This window comes from Thunnus albacares, chromosome 8, assembly GCF_914725855.1.
Source record: "Thunnus albacares chromosome 8, fThuAlb1.1, whole genome shotgun sequence".
NCBI classification, from domain to species: domain Eukaryota; kingdom Metazoa; phylum Chordata; class Actinopteri; order Scombriformes; family Scombridae; genus Thunnus; species Thunnus albacares.
The window spans coordinates 28698539-28716251 of record NC_058113.1 but is presented as its reverse complement, the minus strand read 5'-3'; the positions used below and the strand labels follow the sequence as shown (position 1 = coordinate 28716251).

At 38.1% G+C, this 17713-nt stretch overlaps 2 protein-coding genes and 1 long non-coding RNA gene across 7 annotated transcripts in view; 2 read left to right on the top strand and 1 right to left on the bottom strand.

Moving 5' to 3' along the window:
• The first annotated feature begins 9 nt into the window (after positions 1–9).
• On the top strand, positions 10–7876 carry LOC122987863. Its single transcript, XR_006404643.1, has 4 exons — positions 10–159; positions 276–352; positions 7510–7565; positions 7785–7876. It is a non-coding gene; the product is annotated as an uncharacterized LOC122987863 (long non-coding RNA).
• tmem106ba (transmembrane protein 106Ba) lies at positions 6048–15996 on the bottom strand. Its single transcript, XM_044359900.1, has 8 exons — positions 15869–15996; positions 13216–13426; positions 11555–11618; positions 11250–11409; positions 10766–10906; positions 10043–10092; positions 9894–9947; positions 6048–7980 (listed from the first exon to the last, which is right to left on the bottom strand). The coding sequence occupies exons 2-8, from the start codon at positions 13412–13414 to the stop codon at positions 7860–7862; spliced, it is 789 nt and encodes a 262-aa protein (XP_044215835.1). The 5' UTR covers positions 13415–13426; positions 15869–15996; the 3' UTR covers positions 6048–7859.
• The window catches only part of LOC122987859 (thrombospondin type-1 domain-containing protein 7A), a 182641-nt gene continuing 172871 nt past the window's right edge, over positions 7944–17713 (top strand). For all 5 annotated transcript variants that reach the window (XM_044359899.1, XM_044359896.1, XM_044359897.1 and 2 more), the window contains exon 1: positions 7944–8025. The gene's annotated coding sequence lies outside the window, so the exon portion shown is untranslated. The remainder of the gene's footprint in view (positions 8026–17713) is intronic.

Here is a 17713-nt window from a genome sequence, read left to right as displayed (position 1 = left end):
CGAGCAGGCGGGGCTGGGCGGGGAGAGCGTCCTGGTGTGTGGGTGGTGGCTACACAGTGACAGTGGAGATTGTGAGGGGGGGGGAGTTTTGAAACAGCGTGTAAGATACACAAACATTACCGGGAGGCAAATGTTTGTGGATGCACTGAAAGAAAAACGGTAACGTTAACTTTTCGGAGTTTAAACTGACGTTAACGCCAGCAAATGGTAACTAGCTAGCGACGTTAGCTAGCATCAATGTATCTAACCGTTAACATTTTTTTCTTGTTTTCTAGCCTAGTGGTTCTTAAAGTGGGGTCAAGGGACCCCCTTTAACCCCCTCAAAGACCCCGGGGGGTCCCCTGCAAAAAGGGTAATAACATATTTTCACTATAATTCCATCCATAAGTCTCACAATGACAGAATATATGACTATTTGGGCTATGGGTTTCATACACTTCCTGTAATAAAACATCTAAAAGCGACAATCTTATCAGATGGGGGACCCGGGGACAAAATCTTAAGAAATGGGGGTCTGTGGTTTAATTTCTGTCAGTTTAGGGGGTCCTTGAGGTGAAAAAGTTTGATAAGCTAGCTAGTAAAAACCAGGAGGCCAAAGTATGGTTGTGCAGTGGCAGGGGTTGAAATAGTTTGTATCATTATAGCCTTTATGAAATTAAAAGCTAAAAACTCTGGTTAACCCAGTGTATTGTGAAAATACTGTATGTTAAAATATATAGAGACTCTGGTTTTCAGTAGCTCCCACTGAGAACTCATGTATACACATATATAATATATAAATATTCCAAAGTCAAAGGTGATGTCCTCAAATGTCTTCTTTTGTCACGACCAAAACAGTCCACAACCCAAAAATATTCAGTTTACTATCACAGAAACCAGAAAATATTCACATTGGAGAAGCTGGAACCAGATAATTTGGAGCTTTTTTGTCTTAAAGAATGACTCAAAACGAGGAATTGATTATCAAAATAGTTGGGCGGATAATTTAATAGTTGGCAACTAATCGATTAATCGACTAATCGTTGCAGCTCTGCTGAGAACTCACGTATACAACTAAACAAAGACAAAGCTAAACAAAGCACACAAAACATAAACGTCATATGTCCAGACTGTCAGATATGAAAATAGATAGCACCGTGCTGTTTCATTATTGATCTGTTGATTATTTTCTCAATTAATCGATTAGTGGTTTGGTCTGTAAAGTGACTGAAAATGGAGAAAAATGTCCACAACACGAATATATTAAGTTTGCTATCATAGAAGATTAAAAAAAACAGAGAACATAGAAAATCCCATTTGAGGAGCTGGAACCAGAGAATTAGGACATTTTTTATTATAAAATGATTCAAAACAACTAATGGATTATCAAAATAGTTGGCAATGAATTTTCGGTTTATTGGTTAATCTTCTAACCACATTAAACTACAGCCAGTGAATGAGACAGGCATAAAAAAGGTTCATTGTGGAGCCACCTACCTTATTATTTTCAGCAGGCAAGACCCATGATGTGAGTTCATGTAGAGCACATGTGCAAAAGCCATTTCCTTATACCTAGTGAGAGGAAATGCTGGGCCTATATGAACTATGGGGTGAGGGGAAGGTCTGCTTTAATGGCAAAAACACAACCAAATCAATGGCGAACGTGGCTCACGCTCAAAACTTACCTTTTATCATGTTTCCATAAAAAGCTAGTAGCCTTTAACTTTTTATGTGTTTAAACCTACAATGGCAGTTCACACGCGTTTCTATATGCTGGCTACCAGATTGTAAAGCAGATCATCCTGAAACTTTAAAGTTGCAGGTTAAATTTACACAAAGAGTCTATAAGCAAAGCATCCAATCACCTCTGCTGCTCATTCATTGCAAGCTGTCCTGGATACGCAGCTACAGCTACAATGATTGTCTGACATAAAAAGCAGACAATTCATCCTTTGGACTGACCACAACAGGAAACAAAGGATTCAAGAAGTGGTTTGTTGAACACCGCTGATATGAGTCCAGTCTTGGCAGAGATAAAGCTCTTAAAGTGATTCTCATTTTCCAGACAGCCTGGACAGAGATAGTCCTATTTTGTGACTTCCTATTGGATAAAAATAATAATACATGCATATTCCTATACACAAAAATACAATCTATACAAGCAAAATGCCTTAAACATAAGGAGAAAACTGACAGTGCTTAATGGTTATGTGTGTGTGTGTGTGTGTGTGTGTGTGTGTTGTACTTTTTGGCCACATGTATTCCAGTGTACCTCTGGTCCAAACCAGTGACTTGGATCTCAGAGAGGAAGTGAACTGGTGTTTTAATGAGCGCAACAGATGTGAACATATCATGATACGCTGGAGACGTCTGGTGCTTCTTGGTTCAGTGAGGAACATACGAGAGCCTGTACAGAGTCACAGTAACATATAATACAACCAGGATGCTGTATTGAAAGCAGAGCACAAAAGTAGGTCATGTGATAATGAAATGCTCTGTTCAAGTTATAATCAGCACTGATTTTACATACGGATAAGAACAGTTTTATTGTTGATATTCAATAAGTATGAAACAGACAGTCTTAAATATAATCCAGAAAAATCAGACCAAACAGATAAGATTTTATGTTCTAGTTGTTTCTCTGTGGTTACCTACTGAACTACATAGCCTCACATAGTGGGTGGCTCTCTCTTCTTCTACATGTGGTTTGTTGCTTTATGGAGACAGGCTTTTTTAGCCTCCTAGTGGTGGAGCCAATGGATGTTGTTGCTCAGTCAGCTGGTTTGTCCATTCATTCAACACTTTGGTCCAGAGCTGCATATCTGGACAATAAGTTAGTACATCGTCATGTCCGTTGTAAAGGTGAAGACCAATTACAAAACAAGCCCCACACACACACACACACACCTGGCATCAATACTGACCTCCCAGACAAACTCACTGACTTCTGTGGGAGGTTTGAACAGTTTCCTGTCCTTCCTTTACTCTTCTCCCACCCCTCCCCCCATCCCCTCTATTCTACATCCAATGAGGAGGAGGTGAGGAAAACAAACAAAGAGGAAAGCTGCAGGCCCGGACAGGATCGGTCCAGCTGTACTCAAACACTGTGCAGCTTAACCGGCTCCAGTGTTTACTAACATTTTCAACACCTCCCTCTGCCAGTGTACACTACACTACCACAGAGCGTCAAGGACTCAGTCATAATCCCCGTGCCAAAGTCAACCAAAATCTCCTGCCTCAACGACTTCACACTAATTGCCTGAACATCTGTGGTCATGAAGGTGTTTGAGTGCATCATCCTCTCCTATTTGAAATCCTACACTACCCCTCTGATGGATACTGATGGATGATGGATGCCAGCAGGTCTGTTGAGGATGCTGCTAACCTAGCCCTCTACGGTACGCTACAACACTGAGGCCGTATTCAGATGGAATCAGGCGGTGCTGTAAAAACGCCAGTCCTCCCATTCATTGTCATTGAGGCCAATTACAGCCGGAGATCAGACTGATCAGAGCTGTAAACTCTGCCATGAGGGAATACAAAGATGTTACAGGGAGGAGGGGGAGGACATTTCTCTTTGTTTGATAACGTTGAAAGTAAAGTTAGGCTATGCTGTTGGCTTCCCAACTCATTTTAAAAAAGACCAGAGAAGAAGAGAGAGAGAGAGAGCAGCTGCAGTCGAGCAAGCTAGAGAGTGAATGAAGAGAGGGAGTGCTGGTAGAGAGAAAGCCAGCGAATCAGATAAATAAAACATTATTTTCTGATTGTTTCATAGCGGTTATTTTCTAGAGCACAAATAAACACGCCCACACCTCCGCTCAACCCTGCAGCTGTACACCACACCGCCTGATTTGGTCTGAATACGGCCTTAGTCACCCAACACCTGCGCCCACATCCTATTCATCGACTTCAGCTCGGCCTTCAATACAGTAAACCGCTGAACATGAATATTGACCCCTGCATATGCCGCTGGATCCAGAGCTTCCTGTGGACAAGGCAACAGACCTTTGACCTTGACCTCTGACCCTCAGTATAGGTGCCCCCCAGGGTTGCATCCTCTCACCCTGGCTCTTCTCCCTCTACACAAACCACTTCACATCCCACCACAGCTTAGTCTCCGTTCTTAAATATGCAGAGGACACAACTTTAATTGGACTTATAACGAACAACAACGAAGACCGATACCATCTTGGCACACACATCAGCAACACACTCACATGGAACATCAGTACAAACTACATTACCAAAAAAGCGCAGCAAAGACTGTTTTTCCTAAGACAGCTCAGAAAATTCAAAGAAAAACAAAACCTCCTTTAGTTTTACATAGTGATCATTGAGAGCGTCCATAACAGTCTGGTACAGCAGCACGGACAATCACTCACAAAAAACTGGAGCGAATAGTCAATAAATCATCCAAAATAATTGGCAGCTCCCTCCCATTGGTTGAATCACTCCCCTGTAATTGTACAGGCCTGGTGGGCCAACGAGAACCCCCACCAGGCCAAAAAAAAAATGCCAAAACTAACGCCAAATATCCATTCATCCAGAAATCAATAATCATATGCGTTTGGGAGCCTCTGTGCAACACTGTTCCGAAACATGAGTCAACCTTTATGTTGTTGCCTTGGAAACTCTTGATGTGACGGAGTGCCACTGCTATCAGGGTCCCTTTAAAATTACTTCAGAGCGAGAGTGTATGGGATGCAGATTGGCTAACGTGAGCGTGGCACCGCCTAAAAAGAGAAAAAGCTCTAACGCGAGTGACGGACAAACAAATCAACAATTTTCTCCAAAACTCTGGAGTCGAGCAAAAATGCAGAAGTGGAAAAAGGGAGAGGGACAGCTTATTTTTATGCCATAAATGCAGCTTATTAAGTCATCCTCTCCGTGTGACCGCTTCATTTTAAGTCTTGAATATACCGAGCAAACAAAAATTTGAATGAAAATATAAATGCAGACCACCTGCAGCACCACCTGACCGAAGCCCAAGAATATGCCACGAATATGCCATCCCGTGTGCCTTTTCCCTTTAGGGTTTTTTTGGGTGTGTAACACTATATCACAAACGCACAATCAAAAGAGCAAAAAAGATCATCTCTGACCCCCCTCACCCTGCTCACCTCCTCTTAAAGGCTGATGCTCTCTAGGAGGCGCTACAGGTCGCTGCCCATCAAATCATCCCACTTTAAAACACTGCAGTAAGGACTCTGAACTCTTCTCACTAACTCTGACAGATGAACCTGCACTTAAAACCTCTGCGTCAATCTTGTAAATATTGTTTGTGATTTCTGTCTTGTGGTAATCTCTGACTATTGTGTCTTGTGCTGGTCATGCGTCTAATATGATGTTGATATCTGTCTGTGTTTGATGTTATTGACACTGTTGAATTGAGTTTACCCTCCATGCTGTACCGAAAGCAAATTCCACCGATCTTGGTCATGTGGTCATTGATAAATGATTGATTGATTGTTTCCTCTCTTACCTTTTGTCTTGTACCACAGTTCAGTGAAAACTTCCCCTTGGTCAACATTCAGTGACTTCCTCCAAGTACAGTGTGACTTAAGTAATTTCCATGAAATTTGCCGTGTACATAGATGAATCCTTAAAGTTTTAGGTGACCCTTGACCTTTCCTTTAGCGCCATTATCAAACTATCTGCAAAAAAGCCAAAAATTCACTGGTTCAACTTCTGAAATGTGAATATTTGCTTGTTTTTTTAGTCTTCTAGTATAGTAAACTGCATATCTTTGGGGTTTTTAATTTCCAAAATAATTAATTGCCAAAATACAGTAATCAGCACATACAGTATGTACTCTCCTAAATTAATGGCGATTAATACTAGGTTAGACTATTTTTATCATAATACAAACATAACTAATGATTTTCATTGAGACAGGAGGCTGTCTGTTTAGTTATCTGATAAATGTACCAGTTTGCAACAATAAAGTAGTTGAATAACAGTTCAGGGATCTTCATCAGGGGTGAACGATACTATAATTTATCAGAATATTCAGCGCCACCCTGTGTGTACAGAGAATATTACAAGCACATGAAGAAATAGAGAAGAGCTTCAAAATGAATCATGATTTTATTTTCAGCTTCATGCATGAAAAACAGGGCAGTGACAGCGAGGTATTCACATCTACACTGTCATCAAATATCAACATGAGTCAGATCTGTGTTACAGTTTTCATATGACGACCGTGTAAATTGTATCAAGTGTCAGAAAAACTGACATCGTGGCATTTTGGAGTCTACCATATCTTGCTCATCTGATCATAAATTATAATACAGATTAGAAACTTTGAACTCAAATTTAAGGCGTTTATCTATGCTGTTTAAAACTGTTAATTATCAGAGCATGTGTGCGTTTCACTTCTGATGATCATCAGCCGATTCAAAATAGTGCCACATGATAAAAGTGACATAAGGAAGTCAAAATCATTTCAAAACTCAAGACTAGCAGTCAACTGATGATACATGTTATAGATGTAGAGAGGATTAAAACAGCAAACACATTGTGAATGACAGCATAGCCCACCAAAAAATAGGACATGTTTTGAAGCAAGCTAGAAGGAAAGAACATATTTTACATTTACACATTTTTATATTTTATAGCTCACTGTAATTCCCACGTTCGGTGTGAAATTAAGAATATCCCTTTTCCAAAGTTATTTTTCCTCTTAAACGGCAAAAATGGTTTCAATTATACATAAAAAATATGCTCAGTGTAATAGTTTTCATGTAACAGTTATCACATTTTTGTCTAAATTACCAAAGTGAATGATAGATGAACCTAAGAAACGCCTGATAACTACCTTTACTTGAGCTGAAAATACACAACTCCTACGACAAAAGAAACCCAAACCAAACAAATCACGTAAGATAATACACCATCCATATTGCACTACATAATATCAAGAATCGTATTTTCATGAAACAAAACACAAATAAAAAGGCAGCTGAATGAAGGAATGAAAAGAGGGCAAGAAGTGGTTAGGAACAGCTCGGTGTAGAGCTGCGATGGATAGTCGATCAATGGGTTAGTTAATCAACAGAAAATCAATCCACAAATAATTTTAGTCATTGTTTAATCAGAAATGCCAAATATTTGCTAGTTATAGCTTCTCAAATGTGAGGATTTGAAGCTTTTCTGTGCCGTACGTGATAGTGAACTGAATTTCTTTGGATTTTAAATCGTTTTTAAGACAAAACAAGACATCCAAAGACGTCACCTTGGACTTTTTTACTATTCTCTCACATTTTGTAGACAAAACGAAAAAGAAAATAATCGGCTTATTTAATTGATAATGAAAATAAATGTAAGTTGCAGCCCTGGCTCAGTGGTTGTCACCTTGTCACCACCTTACTTATTACTCATTTGAAGTATTTAGAAGTGGTAGAGAATTGTGCGGCGGGGTAGCATTCATACAATCATTCTTATTACTTTCTGTTAAAGATTAGGCTAAAGTGCATCATATCTGATTAAAAATGAATATTAAATTATATCTGTCTGTTCTGTTGGCAACAGGGTGGAAAATGACCACAAACCTCCAGGCAAATCCTGCTAAACTCAGGCTCTGGCAGGTAAGTTTTTATCTCTTCTCTTTGACAGCCTGTTTGGCAAGCCACCAACCATCATTTGGAGGTTTTATTGAAAAAATATCTCTTCTAAATAGCATATTTGAGCTGTAAAAGAAGGAAAGTGGTTGGGACTATAAGAATGAATGAGCCACTCAGACTAGTTGAAGAAAAGTTTGTTTTTTTTTTCCCCCGTCCTGGTTAACACAACGTCACCGAGCAAAGATTTCCTTGTGCACGTCAGCCCAGTCGACCTCTGTGAGACCAGCAGTGTTTGATGCCTGCGCTCTTCTGCTCGCCTTATTGGTAGACCTGCACATGTCCATGCAAGGAGGTGGTGTTCCCCCCACAGTCCACATACTGGTACATCTCCTGGGAAACCTGCTCCGCGTGGCCAAAGTACGATGTGGTCACAGTCACCCTGAAAAATAACATGTCAGCTAGAGTCAGCACATTAGACAACAAGGTGAGTAGAGACAACGCATAGGTTAACTCCCTTCCTGAACATGTAGACTGGAGTTTCAGTAAATTATAAGTATCTCATACAATAAAATACAAATATAACAGAAGCAAGGAAAAAAGAATAAAACCAGAGTGAAGAAAATAATAATAATAATAATTTATCTTCTTAGTTGGCTCAAATTTCAATGGGTTTATCAAAAATACGCCAGATTCTTAGATAACTGAAATGGGAAAGATTGAACTAGGGTGCATTATAGCAAAGGCAGGGCGCGTTGCCTGAAATAAAAAAGTGCCTCCACTAACATCAGATGAAATTATGACACTTTTAAGAAATGTATTAAGCTTCAGGGAAAAGGAGCAGAGGCACTACATCACACAGCAAAGACCACATATTTAGGGAAGGAGACAAGTGTTTAAACCGTCAGCTGAATTTATCACGACACGAGACGCGTCATCATCTGTCTTCAGCTCTGCAGATGATCAAATCATAACATTGCACGTTTGCTTTGTGGTTGTTAATCAGAGCAGCACGTTTGATAAAAAAAGAAGTTGATAGAAACTGTTTTATCAGTTGTACTTAGGTGGGGATGTGTGAGGAAAAAAAGGCCCCTGCAGTCAGACAGCAAGGTGAAGTTAAGGTTAATAATTAACAGCAACATCAGAGTCAGCATTGAGTCGAGGTTAGTTCAAGGTTAGATTATCAAACAGCTGGACTTTTGTCTGTAGTTCAGAGCACTTTGTATTTTAGATTTAATTCATTTAGATCACTTGGTAGAGATTTATTTCCACTTTCACGTTTTCTGTTGATCTGTGTCAAAAAAAAGGGGGTGAATATTTTTTTTCCAGGCGCTAAATATACACACATATGTGAAAGGTAGCACTTTTCACTTCTGCTAAACAGTTTCACGGGGGAAACCCTGGCTTTTTCACATTAATTCATGACCATGCTGCCATCCATGATATTAAAAGGTCAGCAGACTCATTAACTACATTTCTTTAGTTGATGTGTGTGAACTTAGCACGGCCAGTTTGAGCTTTGAAAGTCTTTTTTGCTAACTACTTTAAGTACAAAGCTTATATAAGACTAGAATGTGTTTTTTATTTTAATGATGTGGTTTTACATTGACTTGCTTCCAGCAGTGCTGAAATGATTACAACCTATTACTTGTTTACACCTTTTTTTTGCCCTGTTACGGATGCTTTTTTCCCCCTTTTTTTTTTCCTAGTAAAGACAGCTGTTCGCTTCATCCTTCCAAAACATTTAGACACGGACTAAATGGATTTTAGAATAAACACCTGTTATCACTTTCTTCTCTTGTTAAATGCATCAAACTGAATCCTGCAACAGACAATCCTTCTCACAACCGGCCTTAAGGGTATTATGGTCTAGATGTAAAACCACTGAATTGTAGTAGAGTAGGCGTCTTGATAACAGCTACTTGTTTTTTTGTTTTTTTACCTATTTTCACTGGGAATTCTGTCTAATGATAGTCGGCTAGAAATGTGTTATTTGGCTTTGACAACAGTGGATTAAGTCAACTAATGAAGATTATTCTGCTTTAGAGAAAGTTTTGCTTTGACAAATGGGCAATCTGCTTAAATGTCAGTGTTGACATGTAAATGAGCAAAGTACCCAAAGGCCCACAAATCTCCTGTTGGTCTGAGCAGTAATCTACAGCAGACAACTGTTTGTTCTGCGCAGCTCTTCAGTATGTGTGGGTGAAACTATGAGAGTGTGAAGGAGAGAGGTGTTGTGCAAAAAAAAACCAGTCAGATGCTCAGTCATTTGTGTCATGATTAGTTTCAGAATGAAAATGTATAACTGCAAAAAAAACAAACCCTTAAAAATATCATACATCAAGACGTACTTACTGCATCATGACCACTATGTTGTGCACTTTGATGGTTGGCAGGGTGCAGTAGTCACTGTGAGAAAACAAGCAATTTAAGATAAGAAATTATAAATCATATGATATATAATGTACAGAGTACATTTATAGGACTTGTAGCAAGATACTTACAACATATAACTCATATCATCAGCAATGGTGGTGGGAACCGTGTAATCGATCTGTAATAAACACAATTTATAAAGCATTTGAGGAAAAAAAAAAAGTGGTACCAAGATTTGTAATGTCACAAGAGTTAAAGATAATAAGGCTTTAATGGTGCTTATAAAACGATTGTTTGAGGTCCAGGCTTTGCAGAAACATAATTGATATTATTTTTCAGAAGTCGTGTGACAAGTCTGTGAGTGAAGTTGGACGTGGTTCCTCGGTATTGTGACTGGCAGTGTAACAATGAGCTGTTGTGTGGGCTGTGCAGTAGGGGTGGAACCGAACCCGAGTACGGAAAAGCACAAATAAAGGCTTTTTATGAATATTTACTTTGTACAAATATTTTTTTTGTTTTCAGGAAGAAAACTGCTTAAATGTCAGCCTTGACAATCCTGTTTTTGTCGTCCATAGTCTTGAGACCCGGTGTGGGAACCCTCCCTCGCTACAATAGTTTATTGAACAACACATATTTTAACACTTTAATATCCTAAACTTAGAAGTGTAATAAAAACAAAAACAGGATTGTTACGCCTATTTCCACTTTTATTCAAATACAAATACAAATAATTTTGCTGCCTCAACAAATACAGATACAAATACCCTCCTGTTTAGGGTAGGCTATTTATTATTCTTTTGAGTGTATTTTTTTTTCTTCGTGTGTGTACAGTAAAAAGTATTTCAACCTACCTGCCGTTCATCCAGTGGTATGATCAGTGTGCTGTTGTTAAACTTGGCCTTGCCTATCACTGTCTTGGAGAACTGCACTTGGGCTGTGATGTTGGTCACAGATATGGCGTAGTAGTTATTATTGGTGATGTTCAGAGTGTTCTGGACGGAGGAAGACAGAAGACGTGAGACTGTTGCAAAACAGTGCTTGATGAACAAGCCCCAACTTATGAGATTTTTTTGCAATAATTGATATTTATGGCCACTTGGGGGTCGTGGAAACAAGCTGACATGTCAGATTTTAAGTTGATATGGCAAACTGGTTAGCAAACAGTTGCCTGTTTACACATCCAGCAGATCTGAAGCAACATTAGCATTAAATTTGAGTTTCTGGCCACATGATGAATGATGCATATTAGTCCAATATTATATTTATTATAGCAGCTTTAATGCATACAGGGTATTATTACAGTTAAATGAGGGGAGAACGGCTCCACAAGCTTACTGTGATGTTGAGATAGACAATTCGTTTGTCCTGGTCATAGGAGACGTAGGCAGTCTTCACTCCCACATAGGAGACATCAATAGAGCGAGGGAATAGGAAGAAAACAGCCAGGCCAGACAGCAGCAGGCAAAGAGACACTGATATTGTGACATACAGCTTTCTGCAGGAGAAGGAAAAGAGAAGTGAGACCCTGAAACCAACTGATGACTTCAAAGTGTATCATGCTACTGTGTGTTCATTTTGTTTTGTCATGTGGACAGCTAACACAGTCTGTGGAAGTCCCTGATAGAGAAAAAGAGACTTACGTCCTGCTTGGCCTGAGCCTTTGGTCACTGTAAGGAATCAGAGCCACGAGCTGATTCTCTTGACCTGTTGAATAATTAAAAAAAAGGAAAGGAAAGCTGTGTGTTACTGTTGGATTGAGAAAGGCTTATGTTGTAAGTTTTCCACTATGCAACACTGAGAAGAATGTCAGTCATGTCTTTAACCTTTGTGATGGATTTTTTAGTATGACTGGTTTATTCTTTCTACAGTGACGCAAACAACTGTGTGAAGACTATAATGTTTTATGAAAAGATGAATTAGTTACTGGTGGGGCTGAACAATTAGTCGAAATGTTATTGTAATTGCAATATGGCCTACTGCAATTTTCAAATCGTGGGAGGCATAATATTTGTTAAAGGGAAAATGTGTCAAAATAGCATTTTAAACTAAATATTGTCTATAACTAAATAAAATCTACACATCATATACTTCAGATAATTGAAAATGGACATGGATAGAGTCTTTTTAAGTTAGTTAAGTTAGCTTTAGTCTTTTTCTAAATTGCTCCTGAACGGTATTATATTCGCCACATGTGTGATCTGTTTACATAAACTTAATGCGTCTTATAAGCATTTAAGGGCCAGGCATATTTGAATGCATGAAAGTATAAAAATCACGCTCGAAGGTACTCGTCTTGTACTGAGCTTTAAGGAGAGCACAGAGAGACTTTCCCCCTGTGCAATCAGCCTTCTAGTGTGAAATTCTGCACATATATCATTCTGCACAGTGAAGGTCAGGAGTCCAAGTGAAGTAACAATAAGCAAAACACATTTCTGCGAGGAGGGGGACTGAGTGGGATTGAAATAGATTGTCACAGGCCCTGTTAACAACTACATGGTCGCCCTTTTTGTCACAATAAAATTTTTGCTGTTGTAATACCTTTAGTATAAAACATTACACACTAGCCTGGTAGGTAAACATGAACATGTATGCTGTATGTTACTGACTTAATATTACAGAATCTCTGCGTATTGGTGACTAAGAATGAATCAGCGTTTCTTCATACATGTGCGGGTTCCTCACCTGCAACTTTAAAGGAACTGAAAGCACATACATCATCTCCATGCTGTGAGTTTCCTACATGAACACGTGCACACTTTGTTCCAAAGCTAGAACAGTTATTTCACATAAGATACTGTATGTCTGAGCTACAGCGTGCAGACTTTCATCTTTTCTTTTTTTTTATATTGTTCTTTGGTCCAGCACCTGTTTGAAGTTTAGTGGATGTGTGCGTCTACTACACTTTTTTTTAATGTATTTGTGTTTTTGTCCTTTGTTTTTCTCTCTGCTTCAAAGTGGGTGAGGCTAGGTAGGGAGGTTATGTCACATATTCCTTTGCACCAATCAGAGTTTAGCAAATTGTGTTTGCTTATAACTGTCAGTTTAATGTGATTAAACCACATCCACACAGCCCTGATTAAGCAGATTACCCTCTGACTGTTACACCCTTCATAAATAATACCTGAATGAATCTTTTTCTGAACTTAAACTTTGATTATAGTTTATGTAGCCATAAATATTTAATGTTATAGCAAAATACTTAAGATTTGAAGTTTTCAGGGGCTTTAAAGAAACTCTTCCTAATATAGATTTGCTATCAATACTGATAAGAGTAATGATTACTAATATTAAAAAGTTTTACCTCGGGGGATTCTGCCGGTGCCCTGACATGTGGGGCATGTGACGCTGTCCCGTCCAGTAAACTCCACATAGGGGAACTGGGACACATCTCCATTCTTTCCATCCTCCTCTGTCTGGTTGTCTCTGTACTCGGCAGAAGCCGTCAGCGCGTCCTGACTCTCGTCTTTGTGTTTGGCCAAGTGTGACTGGGACTTGCCCATTGCTGCAACCGTCTGTACACAACACACAAAAAAAGATAGCATGAAGAGACAGGAACTGCCATGTAGCTGCAGCAGGATGTGCTGACTAACCACATGCCACACAGCCACTTGAATGTGAAATTGGACCTGGACTTAGGCCAAGAATCATCTCCCAGGAGAACAAACAAAGTTGGGGCACCCTCCATGATGAAAAATACTTTGAAATAATTCTGTTGGGACTTTATTGCTAATATTTCCCTGAAAGGTTTTGAAGATATATCAACTTTATATTCTGAATGCCTATATTATCTGGGTAGGGACACTAATACTGGATTTTAAAAAAGACTGTTTTCAATTATAATTGATTTGTTGAAATATTTAGAGTGATAATAATAGTTTGTTTATACAAAGCGCTTAACACAACAACAAGAATACAAGCAAAGATACATCTTTGCATCTCATCTAGTTACTTTACTAATATTTTACTACACCATTGTACCTTTATAGAATAAATGCTTTGTCACTTCTGGTTACCAGATGCTACTGTTTGACTTTAAATTTTTATGGTATTTAAATCACTTGTAGTACTCAGTGGTAAAGTAAAGTAATAAGCACATTTACATAAGTACAGTACTATACTTTACTTAAATATTTACATATAATGCTACTTTATACTTCCTCTCCGCTTCATTTCAGAAGGAAATATTCTACATTTTATCCCACTACATTTACCTAACAGCTGTAGCCACTAATTACTTTTCATATTACAGTTTTTCTCGATCATTTACACACCATAACTGAGCCTATTAACTACACGTCCCAAAACATGATGCCGTCTACCAGAAGACATTTCCCAAAACTATAAACACTATTCCCCTGTTTTCACTCATGCGCTCATTTAGAAAGCACTGACATTCAGTATCATTAACTCGAGTCATCACAGCTGGAACCCAATTAACACACAATTCCCAGTTGGAAACACTAAAGAGTCAAAATTGTTCACGCACCAATCAGAAGCTCCGGATAGATAGATAACAGGGCCACGGATCAGTTCACAAAGACCAGAGGCAGAATAAATGTGATTTCTTTCTTTATGTACAAACTGTTTTTTTTTCATTGGTTTATACTGGTAAATACATGTAAATGATTTTTACTGTATTCTACGTTCTTTATCAGTTGTGTATTTTTACAGTACGTTTACTTTTTTACTCAGTTTCAGTTTATTTTACTACAGTACTGCGAGGTATTGTGTTCATTATTCATTATTTATTGCAGTAGCAGGTTTTTTATGGTATTGTTTTGAATGGATCTCACCACTGTGTAATTGCTATTTTGTACTGTTTGTGTCATTGATGGCTTTTGTGTGATGTCTGAAGGCATCAGAGTTTGGTTTAGATGTAAACATGGTTTTGAGTGGTTTTGACATGGAAGTTTGAAGTTTGTGAAAATGACTGTGCAGTGATGCATTTGTGTTTAGAAATTTGGGAATTGGACCATATTTTCAAGAAATGTGTCTTAGCAATCACGAAAAACTTTAAGATTTTAAATACGAGGCATGATGGCATGATGAAGTTTATATAAAATGACGCACTGTTGTTATAGATCAAATTACCCCAAAGCATAGAAAGTGGTTAAAATCAGCCCCAACTCAACCAGCTACAACATTTAAGTACATGTCAATACACCTATAATAATGATCTAATACTACTGGCTCTGACAGGGGGCATTTTGCACTTTGAGTACTTTTTCTTTTGATACTTGAATTACATTTTGCTGATAATACTTCTTTCACTTGAGTAAAATGTTGAATGCAGGACTTGTCATTATTTATATAGTGTGATATTGCAACTTTTACTTATGTAAAGGACCTCAACACGTCCTCTACCACTGATAATACTGTGTTATTAATGTTTCTAAACATATTACATCATGTTTAGATAATACAGAGTATTTCCTAACATATATATAACAGCCTGGATGACAATACTCAGGTTATCCACTGTACATTAGGCCACACCAGCTGATAATTACTACATTGTGTAAGCTCAAGCAGCTTTGTAGGTTTTTACTTTGTGCCGCATGTTCTGGTTGAATATGAAAATAAGAAGCTGTTGCTTAGAAACAGACACAGAACATGATGTCTGTCTCATGTGCGTCTGTCTTCATACAGTTTGATCGCTAGCAGGGCCGCCATGCTGCTGAGCCGCACCGCAAGGAACACAACGTACCGACCGCAGGAAAACTGTTATAACGGCTTCATATTTACTAGTAAAAGCGACGTTTGATTATTTAAATTGTTATTTTAACATTTTCAGTTAAACAGTAATTTATGTCCGTCGTTATTATGAATTAATCGCGCGAGCAAACGGCCGCTGTTTGCAACAGTCCGCACCGCGTACATACGTCACCGGAGCTGTTAAATGTGCAGCAGACGGTGGGTAACGTTATGATTTTTACCAGTAATTAACGTCTTACCTGTGTTTTTGTTTTATTCTGACTTGCTTGCCATTCGCTTTATCGTCGCTGTTTGTTGTGGTTTACACGCCAGTGACGAGTGAGGTCGGTGGGAACGCCCCCTCCTCTCCTCATTGGACAGACACGTTGATGGATGCATCGGTTTCAACCGTGCAGACTCCACCAAAACAACACAGGTGGACGTTTACTACCAGCCAACTAAGCCTTTCATCAGGCTGAGTAGTGTAAAACATGTAAGACATTCAATAAAATAAGGAATATTTACTTTAACAAGTTTAAATGTAAAATTTCAGATTTTAAAGAGTTTAATGACCTCTCAAAATTAAAAATACTCCAAGGAGAAGGAGACAGGGCGTATGTTACTGCCCAATATGTATCAATATATCTACTATACTATACCTGAGGGACAGTGAATGACCTACACACACACACACACATACACAAATACATGAAAAGGATATACTGTATATATATACATAGATACATAGATATACTATATGTAATTAATATATGTCAATCTTAACGTTATGTTAATGCTATTTTGTTTCATTGACTCTTGATGCTTTGGCAATATTGTTGTTGTGACATTCATGCCAATAAAGCAAATTTGAATAAAAAAAATGACATAAATGATGCAAAATGTCTTAAATTACAACAAGATTACTACATATCTACTATGTTATATCCCCCTGACATACCATTGTAACTATAGAAAAACAGTGGTGGAAGAAGTAGTCCTACTCTGATCTTTTACTGAAGTACGATTCTTAAAAAAGAATAACAAAAGCATTATGAGAATCATTTAGTGAAAGTACTTTTACTAACAAAACAGAATATAAAAGCCTTGTGTTGCTTTTATATTCTGTCTTGATGCCTGTTATGCTCTGTTTAAAGTACTTTTAATTGCCTTGTTGTTGAAATGTGCTATACAAATAAACTTGCCTTGCCTTTATCGGCCTATTGCATAGTAGTAGAGAAAACATTGGTGTATATGTATTATGTTATTGGGTTATTATTACTGATGTATTATCGTATAAGCAGCATTTAAATTTTGTAGCTGGTCGACGTGAGGCTAATTTGAACTACTTTATATACTGCTGGGTTGTTAAATCTATAACATTGCATCATATTTTCAAAGTTCATTTCTATAATCCTAATCTGAAAAGTAAAGCAGTGAAATAAATTTAGTGGAGTAAGTAGTACAATATTTGGACATTTAAATAATCAAGTAAAGTACAAGTATCTCACAATTTTACTTAGAAGAGTATTCAAATAAATGTATTTACTTTGCACCACTGAAAAATATACTATTACTAATACTAATAATACTGTTAACACCAAACTTAATAGATACTTAATAAATACACCATGTCTGATAGGAATGACAGTATCGCTACTGTAATACTACATGAAGTACAAAGTAGAGAAATTGAATGTTAAAGTCACTGTAAAATCATGATGAGTTCCACATACTTACTATACATGACTTTAGATGGATCATAGGACATTTACTGTGATTCCATTGAAAACACTAAATACCATAAAATGCGGTTAGTTCTCTGTAAATGCACTCGTGGACCCACTGACACAGATCCACTGTTAGGAATGTTGTACAATTATAGACCTTTGAGGAAATTGGTCACTTTGACTGAGCTCACTATCAGTTAAAAGAAAGAAAATTAGACCTGTTATTACCTCCATACTTGCGTTTTTGTCTGTAGACTGATAAATCTCTCTCTACCCTGCCCGGCCATGAGCCAACCTCATGTGATGACCTGATCACAAGATTGAGAAACTGTTCTACTAGGAACGTTATACTTTAGGAAAATTCTGAAATTACCGTAA